The 19925-nt window shown below is 42.5% G+C and overlaps 1 protein-coding gene across 2 annotated transcripts in view; it reads right to left on the minus strand.

The window, feature by feature from the left end:
• eys (eyes shut homolog) overlaps nucleotides 1-19925 on the minus strand; it is a 217745-nt gene that overhangs the window by 120986 nt on the left and 76834 nt on the right. For both annotated transcript variants that reach the window (XM_048269098.1, XM_048269097.1), the window contains 4 exons: nucleotides 15985-16244; nucleotides 5107-5203; nucleotides 3500-3607; nucleotides 2078-2223 (listed from right to left, as the gene is read on the minus strand). In XM_048269098.1, coding sequence (XP_048125055.1) covers nucleotides 2078-2223; nucleotides 3500-3607; nucleotides 5107-5203; nucleotides 15985-16244 — 611 coding nt within the window. The remainder of the gene's footprint in view (nucleotides 1-2077; nucleotides 2224-3499; nucleotides 3608-5106; nucleotides 5204-15984; nucleotides 16245-19925) is intronic.

The raw sequence follows: 19925 nt of genomic DNA on the forward strand, positions 1-19925 counted from the left end.
ATCTGACATTACTTTCTTAACTTCACAAGATCTTATGCAATGTCTGACTTGTAAGGATGATTAACCAAAAAACCCAGTACCCACAGGCCTCATGGTGACAGTCTGGCAGAAACTGTCAAGGATTCTAACCCTGGTAAAAAAAAAAAACCTACCTCAGGAAAATCTAGGTTTCCATTTCAATACTAAGCCCGTACAAGAGGACAGACCTTAGTCAAAATATATATCATAATTCTTAATAAGATTATATAAAACCTCCCAAATCCACACTTCCTTAACTGAAGCGATAAATAATGCATCTTGACATCTGGCTTTGTAAAAAATGAGGAGTAATGCAGAAAAGAGATTAAAATGTGGTTATGTTTAATCCCAATGTTAGCCTTCTTAAGGGGTCTCGCTGAATTCATCTAAGAAAGTACCAGAAATTAAATAACCTTCCACATTTCCCCACAATTATTCCACAATTTTTCAGCTGGAAAGTAAAAGCTAATGTGAGATTTCTATCTTTTAAGAGGCGGTGGAGAAAAAGTGTTGCATCAACCCAAGTAGTGAAGACTGAGCTCCCAGAAACAATTTGTGTGAATAACACGGATGCTGCATTTTGATATGATAATTACTCCATATGCTGTACGGTCCAGTTTCTACCTAGCTCTGTGTAGAAAAGTGAATGTGAATCCAATTAAAACAATTTCATGCGTATTGGCTAGAATGCAACCAAGTTGAAGCAAAAGCTGAAGCTAAATAAATCTGAGTAAATCTAATGTATAATAAATTAGCTGCTGAAACGTCTCGACTGCATTAGAATTCCAGCACTGGCTCAGTGCTGAGCTCGATAATGCAAACCAAACGGGTCTTGGTCCTGGTGGACTGACTCTCGTTACCACTCAGCATTTAATTGACTGATTGAGGACATTGATTGGACTGACAGTCCCTTTTACCTGGTTTCTGAAGGCATGATTTGCTGTTGACAGAGAAGCCATGCAATCGACACACAAACAGATCTGGCCCTCCAGGAACATGCCACACTCCACTTCGAGCCTCAATTTGACAAATAAGGCCTAACAACAATCGTATCTCATACTGAAGCTTAGACTGGATGGCACTGAGCTCAGAGAGGATCTCTCAAGCAGCTAGCAGTAGAAATCAGAATGACTCCGAAATGATAATATTACTCCAGGCATACTATCAGGTTATAGCGGAGATCATGATTTTATATCTTTCTGTATTGGAAAAAAATGAATATTTTTACTCTGTTTAACTTTTACAGGCTGAAAAAAAAGTCACATGACAAACACACAAAACCAACACTAGGCTGAAACCACAGTGGGTTCTGTCACTTTTCCTCCCCCCTCTCCTCTCCTCTCCTCTCCTCTCACCATGCTCTCTTTGTTTCTCTTCTTGAAAAGTTACGATGGCGTAACATGTCTTATTAGGACAAATATGTCCTATGAGCTCCAGTCGCTTGAACCAATCCAAAATATATCCTCTGGCTCTTCTCTCAGGGGAGAGCCCCTACTACCTCAGATGAGTTGAGAGTAAGGGAAAAAAGTAATGACTTGTTCTATGCCGAGTGGGAGCCTAATAATAAAAGCTGCTTCAGTGGGAATTGGGGCATGCGTGTGTCAGGTTTTTTCGCTCTCCAGAGTCGCAATACCTCCGAGATTTCCCTCCCTCTTCCCCTGGAATAGGATAAATTGATGACACAGTGTGGAAGACAAATGAAATTAATCTTCACACTGTCTGACAGGAATCAAGATAAGATGGCTTTGGCTATAAAAAGCTCAACATCAGTCAGTGGAAATATATAAGTTAAGATATAATATACATCAAGATATCTATATATCTCTCTCTATAAGGAATAAATAATCTTGTGTCAGAAATTACATCCTAGACTAACACAAAATGTGTATATCTTAAGCAAAAATGATTTCAAATGCCAGCCAAGCCTGGCTAGCAAGGAGAGAGTGATGCTTGGAGATACTGTCAAGTCGTTTTAGTCACTGTGGTGGCCTGTGTTCAGGGGAAGGCTTCGTCTGTGCAATTGATTCTGTGTCACGGCGAGCTAAGGAGACGTGCGTACCTGAGAAGCCGGGAAGACAGATGCATGTGAAGCCCCCGGGCCTGTTGATACAGACACCATCGTGCAGACAGGGAGAGGCCTCACATTCGTTCACGTCAAGGCTGCAGAGGGCCCCAAAGTAGCCCGGCGGACAGTTACAGCGGAAGCTGATTCAGACGAACCCCAGAAAAATGACAAAACAAGGAGAGAAGAGGAGCAGGAAATGATGAATGAGTCAAAAGGATGAAATGAGTCAAAAGGTTCATAACACCAGAGTGCTACTTTCAAAATGAAGCATCATTCCAATATTTGGGTGAAATAAACTTTAGGCTTTGGGGCCTTATAAAACTGTTATTTTCCTGTTGTTTATATTTTTAATACCGCTGTTTACCTCAAAGTTATTGATCAGCACTTTGCATTTAGCCATAAATAATGACTACATGGAGTTATGGTTTCTATGTTTATACAACTCATTATTTTCATTGTTGATATTGTTGACTATTAAGATGCTTAATGTAGGCTTTTCAACTTTATTTGAAACTATTATTTTTAACATTTGATATTCATATACTATAAGTCGCCAAATTCCACAAACATCCTGACCTATAAAAACATATATTTTTTTATACACTATGTACAGTACATACATACTGATGCAAAAACATTTGTTTGTTTTTTCTGTACTATGCTTTGCATTTTTATGATTTTGCCCCCAAAACACTGCATTTCATACTGTATATGTAGAGTGACAGCAGAGATTTAATTGAACGGAGCGATAAGAGTCTAGCGGGTTGCCATGTGATGCCTCAAGCTAGCGCCTGTGGAGTTTCTTCAAAGGGACCAAAGGGGCGGCCCCCCTGGAAGTTCACCTGGTGTAAACTCCCTGGACTGCACAAATCAGAGAGAGAGAGAGAGAGAGAGAGACAGAGAGAACGCATGAAGCAAGACGGGGGTGGCGGGGTTGCACAGAAGGTCACATGGGAGAGTCTTCATGACAGGAGACAAACTGAAGACAAACCATTTAGGACTTAAATTGGCCCTGGGACTTTCTCTGCCCATCTGTCCGCCGAAGCCAAGCAGCCCCGAGGCTCCCATTAGGCCCAGAGAGAGAGGCTGTGGCGCGCTAAACCCAATCTAAGGGCATGATGTGCTCCTGCTGAATTTGCTCGCTGTCTTTAGTAAGGCAGCTTATATGTGTCAAGGATGAAGAAAGGCCTGTTATATAAGCCAGAGCACTTGGGAGAATAACACTCCTGCCTTTGCGGAGTCTTATTTCTAAACTTGTTTTTATTCCTCACTGAGAAAAAAAAAAAACAGAAAACAAACACTCCCACAAACTCTGTTTGGTCTTCAGTGTCCTATTGAATTGAGCAGGTTTACATTTAGTTAGGTGAGAGGCTGTATATAGGTCTATGAGCGGACCTTTTGTGGACGAATACAAACCTGTTCACGAGCTCTTGGCAAATGCCTCCATTTTGGCAAGGACTAGAGGCACACTCATTGATGTCTTCTTCACAGAGCCTGCCGGAAAACCCTGGTTTGCAGTCACAACTGAAACTCAAAGAAAATCAATATTATTGACAGCTTCCTTTAGATTAAAAATCTGTTTTTTTACTACCACTAAATATATACATTTTCTCCAACAGATAAAAGCAATCAACATCAATTTTATTTTAATTAGATTAGTTGTAATTGTTTAACAGCAGTGGAATACGAGAGATTTCAATTTTAAATTAGATTAGTTGTAATTGTTTAACAGCAGTGGAATACGAGTTTCATTTAAATAGAGAGCATACTAATAAGGTAATCTCTATCACACCATGGTAGGATATTCTACAATAAAAAAAAAAAAACATTTTCAGCCTTTTTGAAATAAATCTTCTATGGCTTTAATAAACCTTCACTTTGGACTAAATTTGTTGCATCACAAGCACAACAGGCGATTTAATCACATGGAATCATATTTACCTCCCTTAGTGTGAATCACACTGAAAACGAATTTGTGAAAAACATATTCCAATAGTTTGCGAGGCATCCATTTTCTTTGGGCTGCTGAGTCAATATTTTGCCGTTGCCAACCCCCTGGTGAGCTAGCACTATCTCTTTATTTACTCCAAATCTATCTTTTCTTAGCCACTAAATGTCAATAGGCCCCTTTTCAAGGACAGGGAACTGAATTGCATTTTGAACAGAGACCCCAAATTTAGTCACGCTCTGCGCGGATCACCCCATTATGTACAGGAACTTGCCGGGTCTGAATTTACAGATGGGTTACCCCCCAAGGAACCGCATTTCATGAACTATCAGTGCCCCAGTTAACAGATTGTACTTGAAAGGCTCTGAAGCCGTGTGCAGCCTACTGATTGGTGCCGCCAATGGACGTCACCTCAGCGGGGCCACTGTGCAAACTGGCTGTTGAGTGCACAGAACCACAGAAAACACAAGCGGGGGGAGGACAAGTGGCTTTACTAACTGCCTTAAAAAAAAAACGCAACAGTCAGCTCCAACAGGTTTGCTTGTACTGCATTGTGAGCACAGCAGGTGTCTTAAGATTAATAAGCTAGCTAGAGATAGTTCTTATCAAAATCATTAGGGTAACGATGGCAGAGGAAGACTAGAGGGCCTGGAGCAGCAAGATTTAATCTGGTCGGACATCTATATTTGCCTTTGTGTGAGAAAGTGCTTATGCGTCATAATTAGGAGCTGAGGACATCAGCTGATCATCACAAGACTAGCTGTCTCAGACGATACGGAGAAGGAGTGTATTTCTATAGTCAGCACTTTTTTTAAATGCCATGTTCCTTGCACACAGCACATACAATATATACGTTTATATAATGATGATGTGATAATATGTGCTTTTCATCACTGCACTGTTCCACTGGGTCAAGTATTTCTTAATATAGGCATGTTGTTCTTATCCTTTTAATCTGGAATAATAATTTAATGAAATATGTGTGTCAGCAACTGACCGTTTTAAATTGTGTCAGATGATAATGCTCATGTTTTGTTTTTATAAAGAAGTGGAAGTGATTGTGTGCTGCCCTTACGTGTAACCGTTGATCCCGTCCACACAATAACCCTGGTTTTGGCACGGACTTGAGCCACACTCGTTGGTGTCAATTTCACAGTGGGTTCCCTCAAATCCTGAAAGATAGATGAGATGGTCATGGATCAGCAGGTCCCAGCACATCCTGAAGGCATTAGGATCAATGATAACAAAGGCCCTTGTGAATGCCATCTTAATGGAAATGGTAACCCCCATGGTATATCTCATCTGGCAGGGACGGCGGGCTTGCAGGTGGTCCACTGAGACTGAGCCAGGCCAATAACAGACCAGACCGCAAGAGAGGGGCTGGTAGTATATGGATGAGCGAATGGGGATCTCGTTAAGTTGAGGCATGAGAGGAAAAGGAGGATAAGAAAAAGAAGAGAAGGAGGTTAAGTTCAGAGCTCCTTCAGCGTTGTTCATTAGGGGGTGAGGGATAGCATAGAGGATCAGATCAGCATGGATGCTTTATAGTCTTTTTGAGGAGCAGGCAGGCAGGCAGGCAGGCAGGCAGGCAGGCAGGCGCCGAGGGGAGGGGAGGGTGGGCAGAGTGGGGTGGTGTGTGGGTTGGATCTGAGTGAATATTCCGTCCGTCAGAAGGCTTCTCTCCTTCATGTGTGATCGTGGCTCACGAGGGCTCATGAGGGCTGCTTTAAAGCATACCACTGTGAGCCTGTCGCGCACAACCAAATGATTTGTGGCAAGAGGGCTTATTGTGTGCACAATTAGACACATGTGACTGCAGCAAGCATCATCATTTTGTTGTTATACACAACATTGCACTCTTTTCAAACACATATCTTGAGAGATGAAAAATATGCTTGAGATATGAGAAACCTGATTGCTAAAAAGATGTACCCATTATATGTAGTGTGGTGCTAAGCATGATGGCGATGTTTACAGAAGTTATCACAGCCAACACTGTAATTACCTCACAGTTTCACAAACGCAGAAGACACATGAAATCATATTGTGGCTCTATACCATATATTGGCTATGAAAGCTCATCAGATGGTCTTTCTTGGAGCTGAAAACATGTACAAATTATGTGAGTGATGGTGAGGGCATTCTCTTCAAACAGAACTCATCTCTGCAGGTTGTTTTGCCCTCTGCATATTCTATCGTCAGTAAGAATTGAAAATAAAAATAGATGGAATGGAATGATGAACAAATAAACACATTCGAGTGTAAACTCTTTCTTTAATTACTGAAAACTTAGTCCACAGGCAGATGGATTTGTTTATTAAGTTAATTAAAGTAATTAATATGTTTATTTTGGAGCTGACTGCACTGGTTTATTCTGCTTAAAAAAGAACGGAAGAAATTATGCAATAGATCCATATGACCAAAAAATATATTAACTTTTATTTGACCTGATTCCGATTATTCTGTTATTCCATTGTGGCACTGCACAGCTCTGCTATTCTGGTGGTTGACTATTACATAACGACAAAGCTTGGCATACATGATGTGTGGGAGATGTTTCTTCCAAATCAATCATAACCACTAACCTGTAGAGGCCTCCCTCGATCCAAAGCCTCAACAAAAGTGTGCACTCTGGGATGTTATCAATGCCCTGAAATGTGACCAGAGAGACATCCCAGTGCACTAGAGGGAAGAAGCGCATGGATATCTGGTGATTACAGGCCTCCAGAGTCCCGCCCAGCCTGAGCTGTCAGTCACAGGGCTGCCCAAGCACCTCTGGGGCAATTTCGAATGTCAACTGTAATGCATCCTCTGCCACCAAACAGTGACTAGAGGCTCCTCTCTCTGTCATGTGGACCAGGGGAGTGTGTGTGTGTGTGTGTGTGTGTGTGTGTGTGTGTGTTTGTGTGTGTACATAAGCATGCATGTGTCTACGTATGTGTGTGTGTGTGTGTGTGTGTGTATGTGTCTGTATGTGTGTGTGTGTGTGTCTGTCTGTGTGTTTGTGTGTGTGTACATATGCATGCGTGTGTCTACGTATGTGTGTGTGTGTGTGTGTGTGTGTATGTGTGTGTGTGTGTGTGTGTGTGTGTGTGTGTGTGTGTGTGTGTGTGTGTGTGTGTGCTTGTGTGGGGGTGCCGGGGACATCACGAGCTCAGACACACATTCCATCATCCAGCCATGGATGCATGGTCGCGCAGGGAGGAGTGAGAAATCCTCCAGACATATTGTTTTGTCGGGAGAGTAAATAAATAGGACTCAGTGGGTTTTCTCTCCTGCTCGGCTGACACCTCGATTGGTAAAAAACATCACTGATCTATATTCTCTCTGTTTCTTTCAATTGGATTGTTTTAACGGAAGCATGAAATGGTCTTACATATGGTGCCCAAAGTGGTTTGTGTCATAACAGTACACATTCTAAGCTTCCCCCCACTAAGTCCATATACATCAACACAACCGTGTTGGTAGTATTGGTTTAACCATAGAGCTGCATGACTTTTAATAGAAACTTTCATGTGGATTTGTGTTTCTATGGATCAGAAAGAAAAAAAAAATGCATAGTACTAGCATGAAAGACACAAAAAACAACAGTACTAGCATGAAAGACACAAACAACAACAGTAGTAGCACTGAAGTTGTTTGTCTTGTGCGGCTTCTTTCTTACAGGCCAGCACCTACATTACCCCAATTAGCTGAGGCATCTAGGAGGCGCTGTGAATGCTTTAATCACTGGAAATGACTCGGTATATCAGGTCAATGGAAGCCGTAGCAGGCCGGACCAGATTTACACACCTTATTTTTCACTTAAACCCTACGGTTCATTAACTCTCTAGAAAAATGAATCGAGGCGAGGAACACATATTCCTATTATTAACTGATTGCAAAAAATAACCTAGATTTATGCATCTAAGATTTAAGCAATACCCTTCAGGTAATTAGCCTTGATCACTATGATCATTAATCTCACTGGCACTAGGGGAAGGAATGCTCATCAGAACAAACCAGCCATGAGGCCTGGTGGATAACAATAGATGCCCCTGTACAGTGGCTTATGTATGTAGTGCCCAGTTTCAATCATTAAACTTTCAATCATTTAGAAGCCTTAATTGTTTAAGGCTGTATTTGATTCATGCTATATTGATAGCAATTTTTTTTTCAGAATATACCCCCCATGGGTATATTTTCCTGATGACCAAATATGGTGTTTTCCTAGCTTGTTTTTCTTCTACAGGCTCGGTATGCGATGCTGAGAAAGCTATGGTGGATCATGCTATCCTATCACTAGAAAAGGGAAATGAGTGTTTCTCTATGGTAAATTTGTTTGATGTGTGTGTTGACATGAGGGCTCTATTTAAGGAAAGTCTTCATAGAATCACAGGTAAAGAGGCATAACACCTGAATAGTCAGTCCCCCTTTCAGCCTCAGAATACATTTCTGAGTAGCACTGACCAAGACCCTTCCATTGAGGGGCTAATGGCTGCACTAGCCACCCTAGCATGCTAATTAATGTAATTTAGCGACAACAGTATGAAATGTAAACCGTTCCTCTGCCTTGCAGCTGATGCATCCTCGTGTAATATTCTCCTCTCTGTTATATTATGTATGAGACACAGCAAGCAGCGGGAGGCAGAGGCTGCTCTGTATGTAGCTCAGGTAGGTCTAGTGTCTGATGTCAAACTCCCTGAAGGAAGCATGAGGTGTTTATTTTTTTATTTATTTTTTTATACAGTATACTCATGTACACAGGCTGGCAGCTGAGCCAATGGACCTTGGGGAACATGGCTTGTTAAAATGTCATGGCTGCCTTTGTAGTAATAAATTAAGTTATACACTGTATATGTATAAACAACCGCGGTGAAATATCATTAGTTGAGTCTGACATCAACGCACAAGCCTTTCTTGGCTAGAATGCCAGATGTAGACCATTACAACTGATATGTGCAATTATTTAATGCATTTGTTGACTAACTTTCTATGCACCGACGGGAATTGAGTGTCAGTTTATCTGCTGTGTCCTTAAACAGTAAAAGTATCAACTAGTTTACTGAAATTTCAACTAATGGCTTAGCTGTAAGCAAATCATGAAAATATCATGACTTGTAGGCCTACTAAACTCTGACAAAATTAAAATGATATGCTTCTCTAATTTAAGGAACACTGACAATGCTTGGCAGATAGTTATACTTGATGAGAAAGTAATTGAATGAGTATCAGTCTACATATACCTTGGTTTCTTCTTAGAAGAAAGTTTGTCCTTCAAGCATCATATAGAGTGTCTAACAAAAAATCTTAGAGTAAAGTTGGGTTTCTATTATAGAAACAAATGCTGTTTCTCTTTTAGTGTGAGAAAAAGACTCATACAAGCAACATTTCTGTCAATACTGGATTATGGTGATATTTTATACATGCATGCAAATCAATCTTCTCTGAAAATGCTGAATTCAGTATACCATGCAACACTAAGATTTGTAACTAATTTTGTTTTTCGTACTCATCACTATAGCTTGTATGAGAGTGTTGGTTGGCCTTCTATGCACAATCGCAGGTTGGAGCATTGGTATATTTTTCTTTATAAGGCCATACTATGTGAACTGCCTCCTTACTTATGTTCTCTCCTGACTCCTAAAGTCACCACCAGGAATTGTAATCTTCGATCATATGGGCAAATCATGTACAGTATGACATTCCCCGAATGTGAACGGTCGAGCGACGAGTATGAAAGAACAGGTATGACAAGGGATCAGATTCCAAAAATAATTCTGTGGAAATGCATGGATTCCAGTTCCAGTAGCAGCAATTGGAATCCATGAATTTCCACAAAATTATTTATGTATTTTTGGCTAGGCCAAGCCCAAGGCACCCCCATCGAAAAACTGTTGGTAGCATCGGCTAACTAGCGCCAGATTTCTGAGTGCAGGGAACAAGCCGAGATGAGCTATGAGACATACTGTACGTTCACACTCGGTATCATGTTTCAACACACTTTAGGTCAATATCACACCGGAATTCTCCTTTAAATTGCCAACTGTCTTTTTCTGTTTTATGTTGTCTGTTTTTCACTGTATATTTTAATTTGGAACTATTATGCTGCTGTCCTAGCTAGGACTCCCTTGAAAAAGAGATTCTGAATCTCAATGGGATTATTCCTGGCATCATGCCATCAAAAGACATTTGACAATACAACATGTAAGTGTGGAAGCAATGGCGTATTTTTGAAAGTCAAAATTTGAAACAGCATGGAATGGTTTACTGTGCACCTAGTGAATTTATCTTGGCCAGAAATGCGCCTTTCCTAATACAAAAGGTAAAGTAACAGATCATTTTTTTGTCCGCAGTGAATAATGTACATACCCCTGTAAATGCCACAAACACCTATGACATTTTATTTTCCAAAAATAAAAAAGTAGTTCTTTGGTGCTTGTTCAGACATTTTTGAGTTTCAAAAATGTAAACTTGTTCAGTAGCCCAGGTCTACAACCCTGCCAGCATTTCAGGTAAAACCAAATATTTTAGCAGCACCCCACACTGTGAAAATGGAGTCTTTTAACAGTGAAAGGGATTTACGGCTTTAAACCTGAAGTTAATGGCATCGGTGGAACCCTTCCAATTTTACTCAGCGTGACGCACAGAAGAAGTTGTTGGCTAACTGATGCATTGCAGACCGGTTGAGGGTGCATGGGAATCACATCGAATAAATCTCCAGCACAACATCCCCTTTTAGGTCAGTCGTGCAGGCGGAGAGAGTGAGGGGAAAGGAGGAAATTTGAGAGCGAAGCAGACAGGTTTCACAGCTGCTGTGGGTAAGAGAAAGGGCAGCAAGAAACACACACACACACACACACCGCCAGACTTTTTCAAAAGACTAAAAGGAAATTTGTGCATGACTGTCCAACAGAAGCCCCAACAAAAACCCCACGCGTAGACAGGAGGAGGGTTAAGGTCCTGCAAACTCACAGCGGTGACGAAAGGGCAAAGCTTGGATGGAGGTTGAGTCCATCGCAGAATGCCCTCATCTGACATGGTCCTGTCAAGCCAGGTGATTTTGTCAGAATAAAGCCTGTCAACAGGAGCTCGAGCAAGGTTTTTCTTTTATACAAGTGTAAAAGCTAGCCCACATCAAATACACAGGCATGAGAGTGAGGGAAAGGATAAAAGGCTTGGTCTTTCTATGCCTTTAGGACCTCATTTACCTCTAGTTGCAGTGTCCAAATTGAAAGCTGGCTGCCATGGCATTTAAAGGAAAGGGCAGTGCACAGGGCACCTGCTGATGAGGTGAGGCTCACTGCTGCTTCTTATTTATCATTGCGCTTTCAAATGAATATTGCTTCATTCACATCTATAATAGCCAGCCTGACAAGCTCTGCTTCTCTACAATACATAAAACATCCATGAGAAAGGATCAAAGTTCATTATCATTACAAGACATTCACTGCACTCTGCCTACACCACAGAATATGAACGTATACTACTCATCCACATTAATCATGACCTTTAAGACAAGCATAACCTGTAACGGTGAGTCATATTCCTGCTGTCTAAAGCATGAATAAATGAAGGGTTCAGATGCAAAAGCCTCTAAATGCCACCTACGTCAAAAATGAGATAAAGATGGAGAGTGGATGCTCTCCACAGATAGTATACGTTAATCAAATAATTTTACTTCAAAACCCACTAAATAATACTATCTTCCTGGTCTGAAATATCGATTTATAGGCAAAAACCTATAGGAGCCTGAATTTAAATGCTCATTTAAAAGAAAAGTGGTCAGACGGATTTGGAGGGTTTTGCATCTGAACTCTTCAAATCATCTCCTCTGTAGTCTAATGTACAAATAAATCACACATGATTAATCAAAACACTAAGAGGAGATTAATGTTAAAGACACAAATGTTGGGATGTAAGTCACTGGAACACGATGTGGAGCAGCGAGTAATTTAATAAATTATTTTCTTGGCAACAACTAATCCACTCGTTGCCTCCTGCTGAGATGTACTTTATCCCCTTGAGACAGTGCCCTGAGCTAGATGCATTATTATGTGTCAGGCCAAGGAGTTATACGAACTGCATAATATGTGGGTCAAAGAGCTAACATTAGTTTGAAGAATGTTAATATAACTTCCCTGAATTTCCCTGAAAATGCGTATCAGTGTTAATAAGTCCCACCTGCTACTTAAAATATCAGTGATACTAAATTCAATCTTTGAATTGGTAGTATGCTACGTGGCAATGTTAATATTCTATTTAATTCAGACAATCAATATCCATCTGGAGTCAAAGTACATCTGCTAGAGATGCTGTTAGTCCTAACTGAATTAGTCTCACTATATATATATTTAATGAACAAATGCATTAAATATTGCTCTCGCATAAAATGAAACTAATTAAACTTGGTCTATAATTTATTTTGAAAGATATTCCAACCTAAACACTCAAACCTTAGTTTTCATAAATAAAAAAACCCTCACTAAAGTCCAGTATGTAATACAATATCTCAATATATGTGGCCTCTTCTTTGCCTACTGTTATAAAAAGAAATCCCTTGCTTTTCCTATATATACCTACTGTAACATATCCTGGTCTCTTGTAATGTTACAGTGGATCAGTAAGCTACAACATGGCACTGCTTACAGATGGACAGAGCATAGAGGAAACAATTCTTCCAAATCATTTTCTCGGAAGCTCGCAGGATACTTCTGATTTTGCTATTTACCGTAATACCACTAGCCAGGTAATAGTGATAGCTCTGGGACCAAATAGCTCCTAATAGGGCTGCGGGTAGGCAGACCGTCATCTGTGTCCCAGGGAGGAGAGGGGCAGGCGAGACGCATGGATCTGCTGGACAAATTGAAAACATTTCTCTCCAGATTGCACATCATATTACGACGGATATTGGATATTACAAGGATGGTGCACATCTATATACGCAAAGGTGTTTACAGAGTGGAAGAGAGAGAAAGAAAGAGCGAGAGAGGGAGGGAATGTGAAGAAAAGAGGGAGAGAAACTACCCCGGTGTGTCAACAAATGCTTAAGCACCATTCTGATGCAGGGGGGTGGCAAAGAGGAAAAAATAGCTCTTTGTGTCTCCTTTCATCTGCGTCAGCCTCCAATGCGTTGCTTCAAGAGACATCAGCTCCATTGAGGACAGTGTCTAGCACTAGGTCACGCCATACCCCCACTCATACACACACACACACCCTCCACCACACACACATTCTGGGAACTCCTCCCCCTCCCCCCTCCTCTATTCAGGAATAATATGACACAAGTCATTTTTCATCCATGACCAGCTTCAGGTGAGCTTCGGTCTGATTGCTCTGAGAGATGACACGCAGCTGCCAGCAGACATGAAGCTTCGCCACAACAGCCAGCAGAATTAGCCAAACGAGGGGACGTGTTTACATGGCGCACAGACGAACAACCCCTGGAGTCAGATGGATGCTGAATGAGCGCGTTGTTTATGCAGGACGCTGATGTGTGCCCAACCTTGGACATCCTTTCTCCATACCTCGCATGAGGAGGTGGGGGTGGGAAGTTCATTCTAGTGTCACGCGTCTCGATCGACGAATCACCCTGATTAAAAAGTAATAAGGATACCACTATAAATTAGTATGGATGACGGCACGAAGTGGTGTTGATTTTATAAACAGTTAATCTTAATAATGTTTGCTGTAAGAATGTGGGAGACAGAGGGGGGTAAAGGAGGATTGGAGAAAGATAGGTGGTGATGATGGTGTGGGGGGGCATTTGGCCATCGGCGGTAAATCTCCAGAATCTGGCACTCTGGAAGCAGCCAACGAATCCTAATTCAATTAGACTCGGCGAGTGATGGGTGGGATATCTGCTGTTTTGTCGCAAAGAAGAGGGAAAAAAAGAGAGACTGCTGCAGCCGTAAATCATATGTCTGGGGGTCTCTTGGCCCGGCATCAAAACGCCAGTCGTGCAATGCTGCTGTGCTTCTGCCATGATACACCCCCATCCCTCACGCACCGCCCCCCTCCCCGAGACAGAGAGAGGGGGAGAGGAAGGGAGGGAGAGAGAGAGAGAGAGAGAGGCAGAGAGAGACTAGTGCACCCACGCACAGCCTCTCGATGGTAATGTATGCAGGTCCTGCTAATTTCCTATTCCTCTCTGAGGGAAGCCTTACGCAGCTTGTCAGTGAACGCTATTTTTAAATTGCACACACATTCTTTTCATTTCCTTGCTGATACACCCACTGCTTACAACACACAGTCACAGAACACACACACACACACACACACACACACACACAGACACACACACACATAAAACTTCTACTGTAATACAGCCCATTCCATCTTCATTCAAACAGACCTGCAGCACAAGAACACACTTCTGGAGCGCCATCATGCAGGAGGGTACTCCAAATAAAAGGCAGGGATGAATAAAGCAGGGGGAAGGAGGTTAGCTCATAACCAGCTGGGCTTTGTGTTCTGCATGGCTCTTTAATTCCCATCACGGTTGAGTAATAACAACCCATTCCAGAAAAGAGCTTAGAGTCCCAAAGCGCACCTTGATCAACTTCATTCTCCCAAAAGGGACCTAAGGGGAATTATTGGCAATTGACTGAAGAATCAATAGTGAGCCAATCGCACGACAGTTAGCATCCTGTGTGGAGACACCCGAGGAGGAACCAAACAACCTCTCTGACGGATCTCTCAATTACAGTATCTGGAAGTTGCAAATATAGGCGCATGAGTCATTGGCTGCTCCCATTGAACACTTGCCCAAAGTACTCATGCGTCGATTACACACAGGCTACCGTGGCATGGGATAAGAGTGAAACTAATATCTTCAGGGGACTTGCAATTGCCCGGCAATTTGATAAGATCTGGTCTCCACAGAGTGCCACACTACATGAGGCTAGGGCACAAAAAAAAGGGGGAAAGATAGCAGCGAGCCTCTCCACTGCAAGAGAGAGAGAGAGAGAGAGAGAGAGAAAGAGAGGGAGGGAGAGAGAGAGAGAGAGAGAGAGAGAAAGAGAGGGAGGGAGAGGAGGCGAGATAGAAAGGAGAATGCCAGGGCCCCATTGTTACGGCACATATTCCCCATTAATCAAGTGTCGCCGGCACCTCCGGTGGGTACCTGTAGCCATGATTTAATGAAATAGTTGAAACTTGTGCCATGGTGCAGGCGGCAGGATTTATTTCTCGGAGGAGAAATCAGAAACAGACAAAACACTGGGCTGCAGAGGGAGAGTCACTATTCAGCGCCGGCACTCTGCACCAACCACAGGTCATTTGGACTCGGGCTCCGCGCTCCATTGATCATCCCTTGTCCAGTGCAGCTCAGGAGAGACACACACGCACACATACACACTCCTGGGGAGAGCTGACAGGGCAGCACACGTACACCCCCAAGCACGCAGTGTGTCCTTCGTATATGATAACCCAAATGTGTTTTAACAAAGCCTTTTTGTTTAAATTTGTTTTAATTCCATAAATTACACTGCAGATATGATTTTGTCTACATGTACCTACATAAGGAGCAAGAAAACACAGTAACACACACTAGCTTAAAGACTGCTCAAAAATGATTTCCTCAAGTCTCTTATATTGTGCATATGAGTGGGTTTAAGATTTGTGTAACTGGTAAATGTGACGTAGGCGGACAAATACATCATTTCATTCAAACCTGCAGTATAATCGTGTGTCAACATACCTAACAATAGAAACTGTAGCGACTAATTCCTATAGTGTTTACAGAGCTCCTTTTACCCTATTCATCTGGTTAGTGGTGTTAGACAGTGGTAAAAGAGATGAGATTATGGCCTCCCACTGATCTTCTGTTTGGGTGTAGCGTGATTGTGATCCTCCCTACAGTGGCTTGAAACTGCTCTGTGTAAAACGATGCTGGTGTCCTGCTGCTAAACTAAACCACTGCGTGGTGTTGACCTGAATCGGCGGGATGTTCACAATCTCATTTAGCTCTTACCAGCCAGGCAGTCGCAGGAGGCCGCGCCGTCCGGTCGAGGGCGGCAGGTGGAGTTGTGCCGGCAGGGGTCGTGCTGGAGGTCGCAGGGGTCAAAGGGCACCCTGCAGAGCGGGCCGGTGAAGAACGGGGGGCAGGTGCAGGAGAACTCTCCGGGGACCTCCGACTGGACGCAGCGCGCCCCGTTCAGGCAGGGAGCCGAGTCGCACTCATTTATGTCATCGCTGCAGTCTGACCCGGTCCAGCCTCGGGCACACATGCACCTGGAAAAAACACACACAGGGGGCTACTTCAGAAGAGGCAGGAGGAATGGGTCTGCTTTTCAATGGGCTGTAAAAACAACTTCACAGCCCTGGTGCAAATTACCGCAGGGGGATATCGAAGACATGCGTCTGTCCAATGCAGAAGGCGTTTTAAGATTGCCTGTAACAATCGTCTAGACATTGTCCCATGTGACTGACACTGCCCAACTAAACTGCCACAAGCAAATGCAATCTGCCACTGCTGTTGAATGGGATCTCACTGAGCATGTCTTAACCACATGGCTAAAATGGTAAAGAGCCATTTTTTACAGTGTCTGTAAAGAAAAGCTGTAGCCGGTCTGCCTTTATACAGTATGTGATCCAATTCCTCCATTATTCCATTATGGTTTAATATATTGCGTATACAGCACACTTCATACTATTATTACCACACAGGGATATGATCCACAAAAGACTTTCATATGTAGGCCTATCCTCCAGCTCATGTGTTTACCATTATTCTCCATTCTAAGCTCCTGTGCTACTGCATGGCATCCATCCACTTTGATTACCAGAGTCCTGGCATCAAACCATGTGTCAGCTGTCACAATTTACAAAAAAAAAAAACCTTTATAGCACCATGGCCAACCTGGATTGAGTCCACTTGTTTTATAATTGTATGTCTCTATCTTTTATGCTTTTCCCATTGTCATGTCATTATCCATGATGGCTGGGTAATGCTACAAAATTCCCTAATTTAATTGTATTCAGTCACTCAAAGGCAGTTTTTAGGAAAACATAGCTAAGGCGGGAAGTGTTTATATTCACTTAAGCCTTTCTGAAGCAATAGTAACCCATAGAATGCACCAAATGTTCCATACAGAGAGGCATGCATTTCCATACAAGACTCAAAGCTGCCTTTATATCAGTATGCATATATGTCACATAGAGATGATCTCTTTCAAATGCAATTTGGTGCAGGACAATAATCCAGCAATATCTAGATGACAAAACAGATGTTCATCTAGCTCACAAATGCTTCCCAGTGCCAAAGAACAACAGATGGATATTGGACGACTTCATCCATCTTAATGATTTTATTTCCCTTTTTTAAGTTTTCTGTTGGTACAATCATCTCAAGAGGATACTGAGGATTTCTTTTTTCAACACTGATTGAATGCATTCAGGCATTTAATTTTCAGTAACTTTGTGATATTCATCCAAAAAACAAACACACAAACAAACAGACAAACAAAAACAGAAGCCCCCAAAAAAAAAAAAAAAAGGAAATCTTGCTGACATGGGGCATTCTGTGAGTGTGTGAGTACACAGAGCCAAAAAACGACCCAGCGAATGAATGGGCCACGGCTCTGCTTGGCTTAAGCAGTTTAAAGCGACTCTTTCTGAGCTGAGCTGAGTCATTGTGAAATGCCTCTTGCTCGTGAGGCGGATTTATAAACAGTTGAGGGGATTAACAGGTTAATTGCACCATTGGACTGGGGAGCATTAAATTCTAGACAGCTGAATCTAGGACACTGGAGGTTAAAGCACTGAGCTGGGATTATGCTGCAAGAGTGTATGCAAGAGTGTTAGCGTGTGCAGTGCAGTGTGTGTGTGTGTGTGTCACTGTGTGTGTATGCTTCAGGAAACTGCTCCACATGGTGGCAGTGAGCTCACAGCCAAAGCAGAGGACACATCTCCCACTTCCCGCTCTCTCTCTCTCTCTCCCATGTGTGTGTGTGTGTGTGTGTGTGTGTGTGTGTGTGTGTGTGTGTGTGTGTGTGTGTGCACGTGTGGACATGTCTGTATGTGTCTGTATGTGTGTGTGTGTTTGTGTGTGTGTGAGTGTACACGTGTGGGCATGTTTGTGTGTGTGTGTGTGTGTGTGTGTGTGCTTGGTGCGTGCGTGCATGCATGCACTATGCCTACATAATTATGAATGCATGAATGTATACCCCAAAATGACAAAGCAACCAAAGGATTCCATATTATTTCAGACCGTTTGCTGTGACACCACACAGAAGCCTCTCCTCAGTAAAAAGTGAACATTAAGGCTTCCAGTGAAGACACAGAATGGCTTGGAATTTGCAAAAAAATGCACTGAAAAGGCTCAGACTGATGAAACCCTGAAGATTAAACTGCTTGGCTTCAAGTTGAAGCATCATTCCAGGAGGGAACCATGACCCAGACCAGGAACCAGGAACTAATTGGACATCTGGACAATTGGGCAGCCATGGCCTACTGGTTAGCACTTCGGACCTGTAACCGGGTTGCCGGTTCGAACCCCGACCAGTAGGCATGGCTGAAGTGCCCTTGAGCAAGGCACCTAACCCCTCACTGCTCCCCGAGCACCGCTGTTGGTACAGGCAGCTCACTGCGCCGGGATTAGTGTGTGCTTCACCTCACTGTGTGTACACTGTGTCCTGTGTCTGTTTCACTAATTCACGGATTGGGATAAATGCCCAATCATTTGGTCAAGAGACCAAATTTCCCTAACGGGATCAAAATATATATATATATATACTTATACTTATAAGACGTCACTCGTCAGGACCAATGAGGGAACTGGGAGTGGTCGAAGGAAATCGTGAAGCTTCTGCGCGCTGTTGGAAATAACAATTGATTATAGAACCCCTGTTAACCTAATGATTCTGACCCCGCTAGATATGGAGAAGTTTCATTCAAAGTAATATTATTATCCATAGTAGGCCGATGTAGGCCTACCCACGATACTGTTACAAGAATGCCTTCTAGCTATTTAATTAGACTCAACTTCCCCAAGAATAGTGTGCAAGGCCCTCCTCGGCCGACTAATTCGGGAGGCACCATTTACTGAGTAATGATCCTAGTGTGAAAGTTGGTCAGAGGCTATAGTGCTGGCCTGGACCACTATACTCACCTGGACAGAACATCTTACCGAAGCTACAGAGGGTTCAGGGTGTGCTAAGGTTAGCTGTCTAATTCCGGACTACTAATAAAATCAGTGACCCACCACAGTACAATACGATGGCCAGTTCTCCTGGTAGCATGCCTACTTTCACTGATTTAGCCCCCACGGCCCTAGGGACTAATCCTAGCCCGTTCCCCCTGGCACATCTTAAACTTTGAGGGATATCTAAAGAAATTCTAGAAAACTATGCGGTCAAAGCATAACAATTTATTTGTCAGATACAAGCTATTCATCCTATACATTATAGAAGGTACATCTAAATGAATAATGTGAAAGTTACGAAAACAGGTTAAAGGATCATTTAGGAAGCCATATGAAGCAATCAGAGAATGAACATACCAGCTCAGAGGATGATGACTACACACCTTAGTGGTGCGGGAGATTCTGACTACAGAATGGCTCCTAAAATGCTCTGTAAACTTCACTTAAATAGGCTACCTAGTTTGTAGTTGGTTACATTGATATGGATCACATGATTGGAGGTCAGCTGATTTGGGATCACATGGTTGGAGGTCAGCTGATTTGAGAGTACTTTGATGAGACTTGAGACCATTGTTGTAGTGAGAGTGAATCAATCAAGACATGACAAGGTATACATTTGATTACATTTCCTGTCCCTATAGTTAACTGCTCCTGTGGACATGTGACAGTAGGCCCACAATAGGCCCACACTTAGTAATTGATCAAGAGTCAATATATGACTGAAAAGATTATCATCAGCCTGGTAATTAGGATCTTTACATACTTATATC

This window comes from Alosa alosa, chromosome 18 (genome assembly GCF_017589495.1).
Source record: "Alosa alosa isolate M-15738 ecotype Scorff River chromosome 18, AALO_Geno_1.1, whole genome shotgun sequence".
Classification (NCBI taxonomy): domain Eukaryota; kingdom Metazoa; phylum Chordata; class Actinopteri; order Clupeiformes; family Clupeidae; genus Alosa; species Alosa alosa.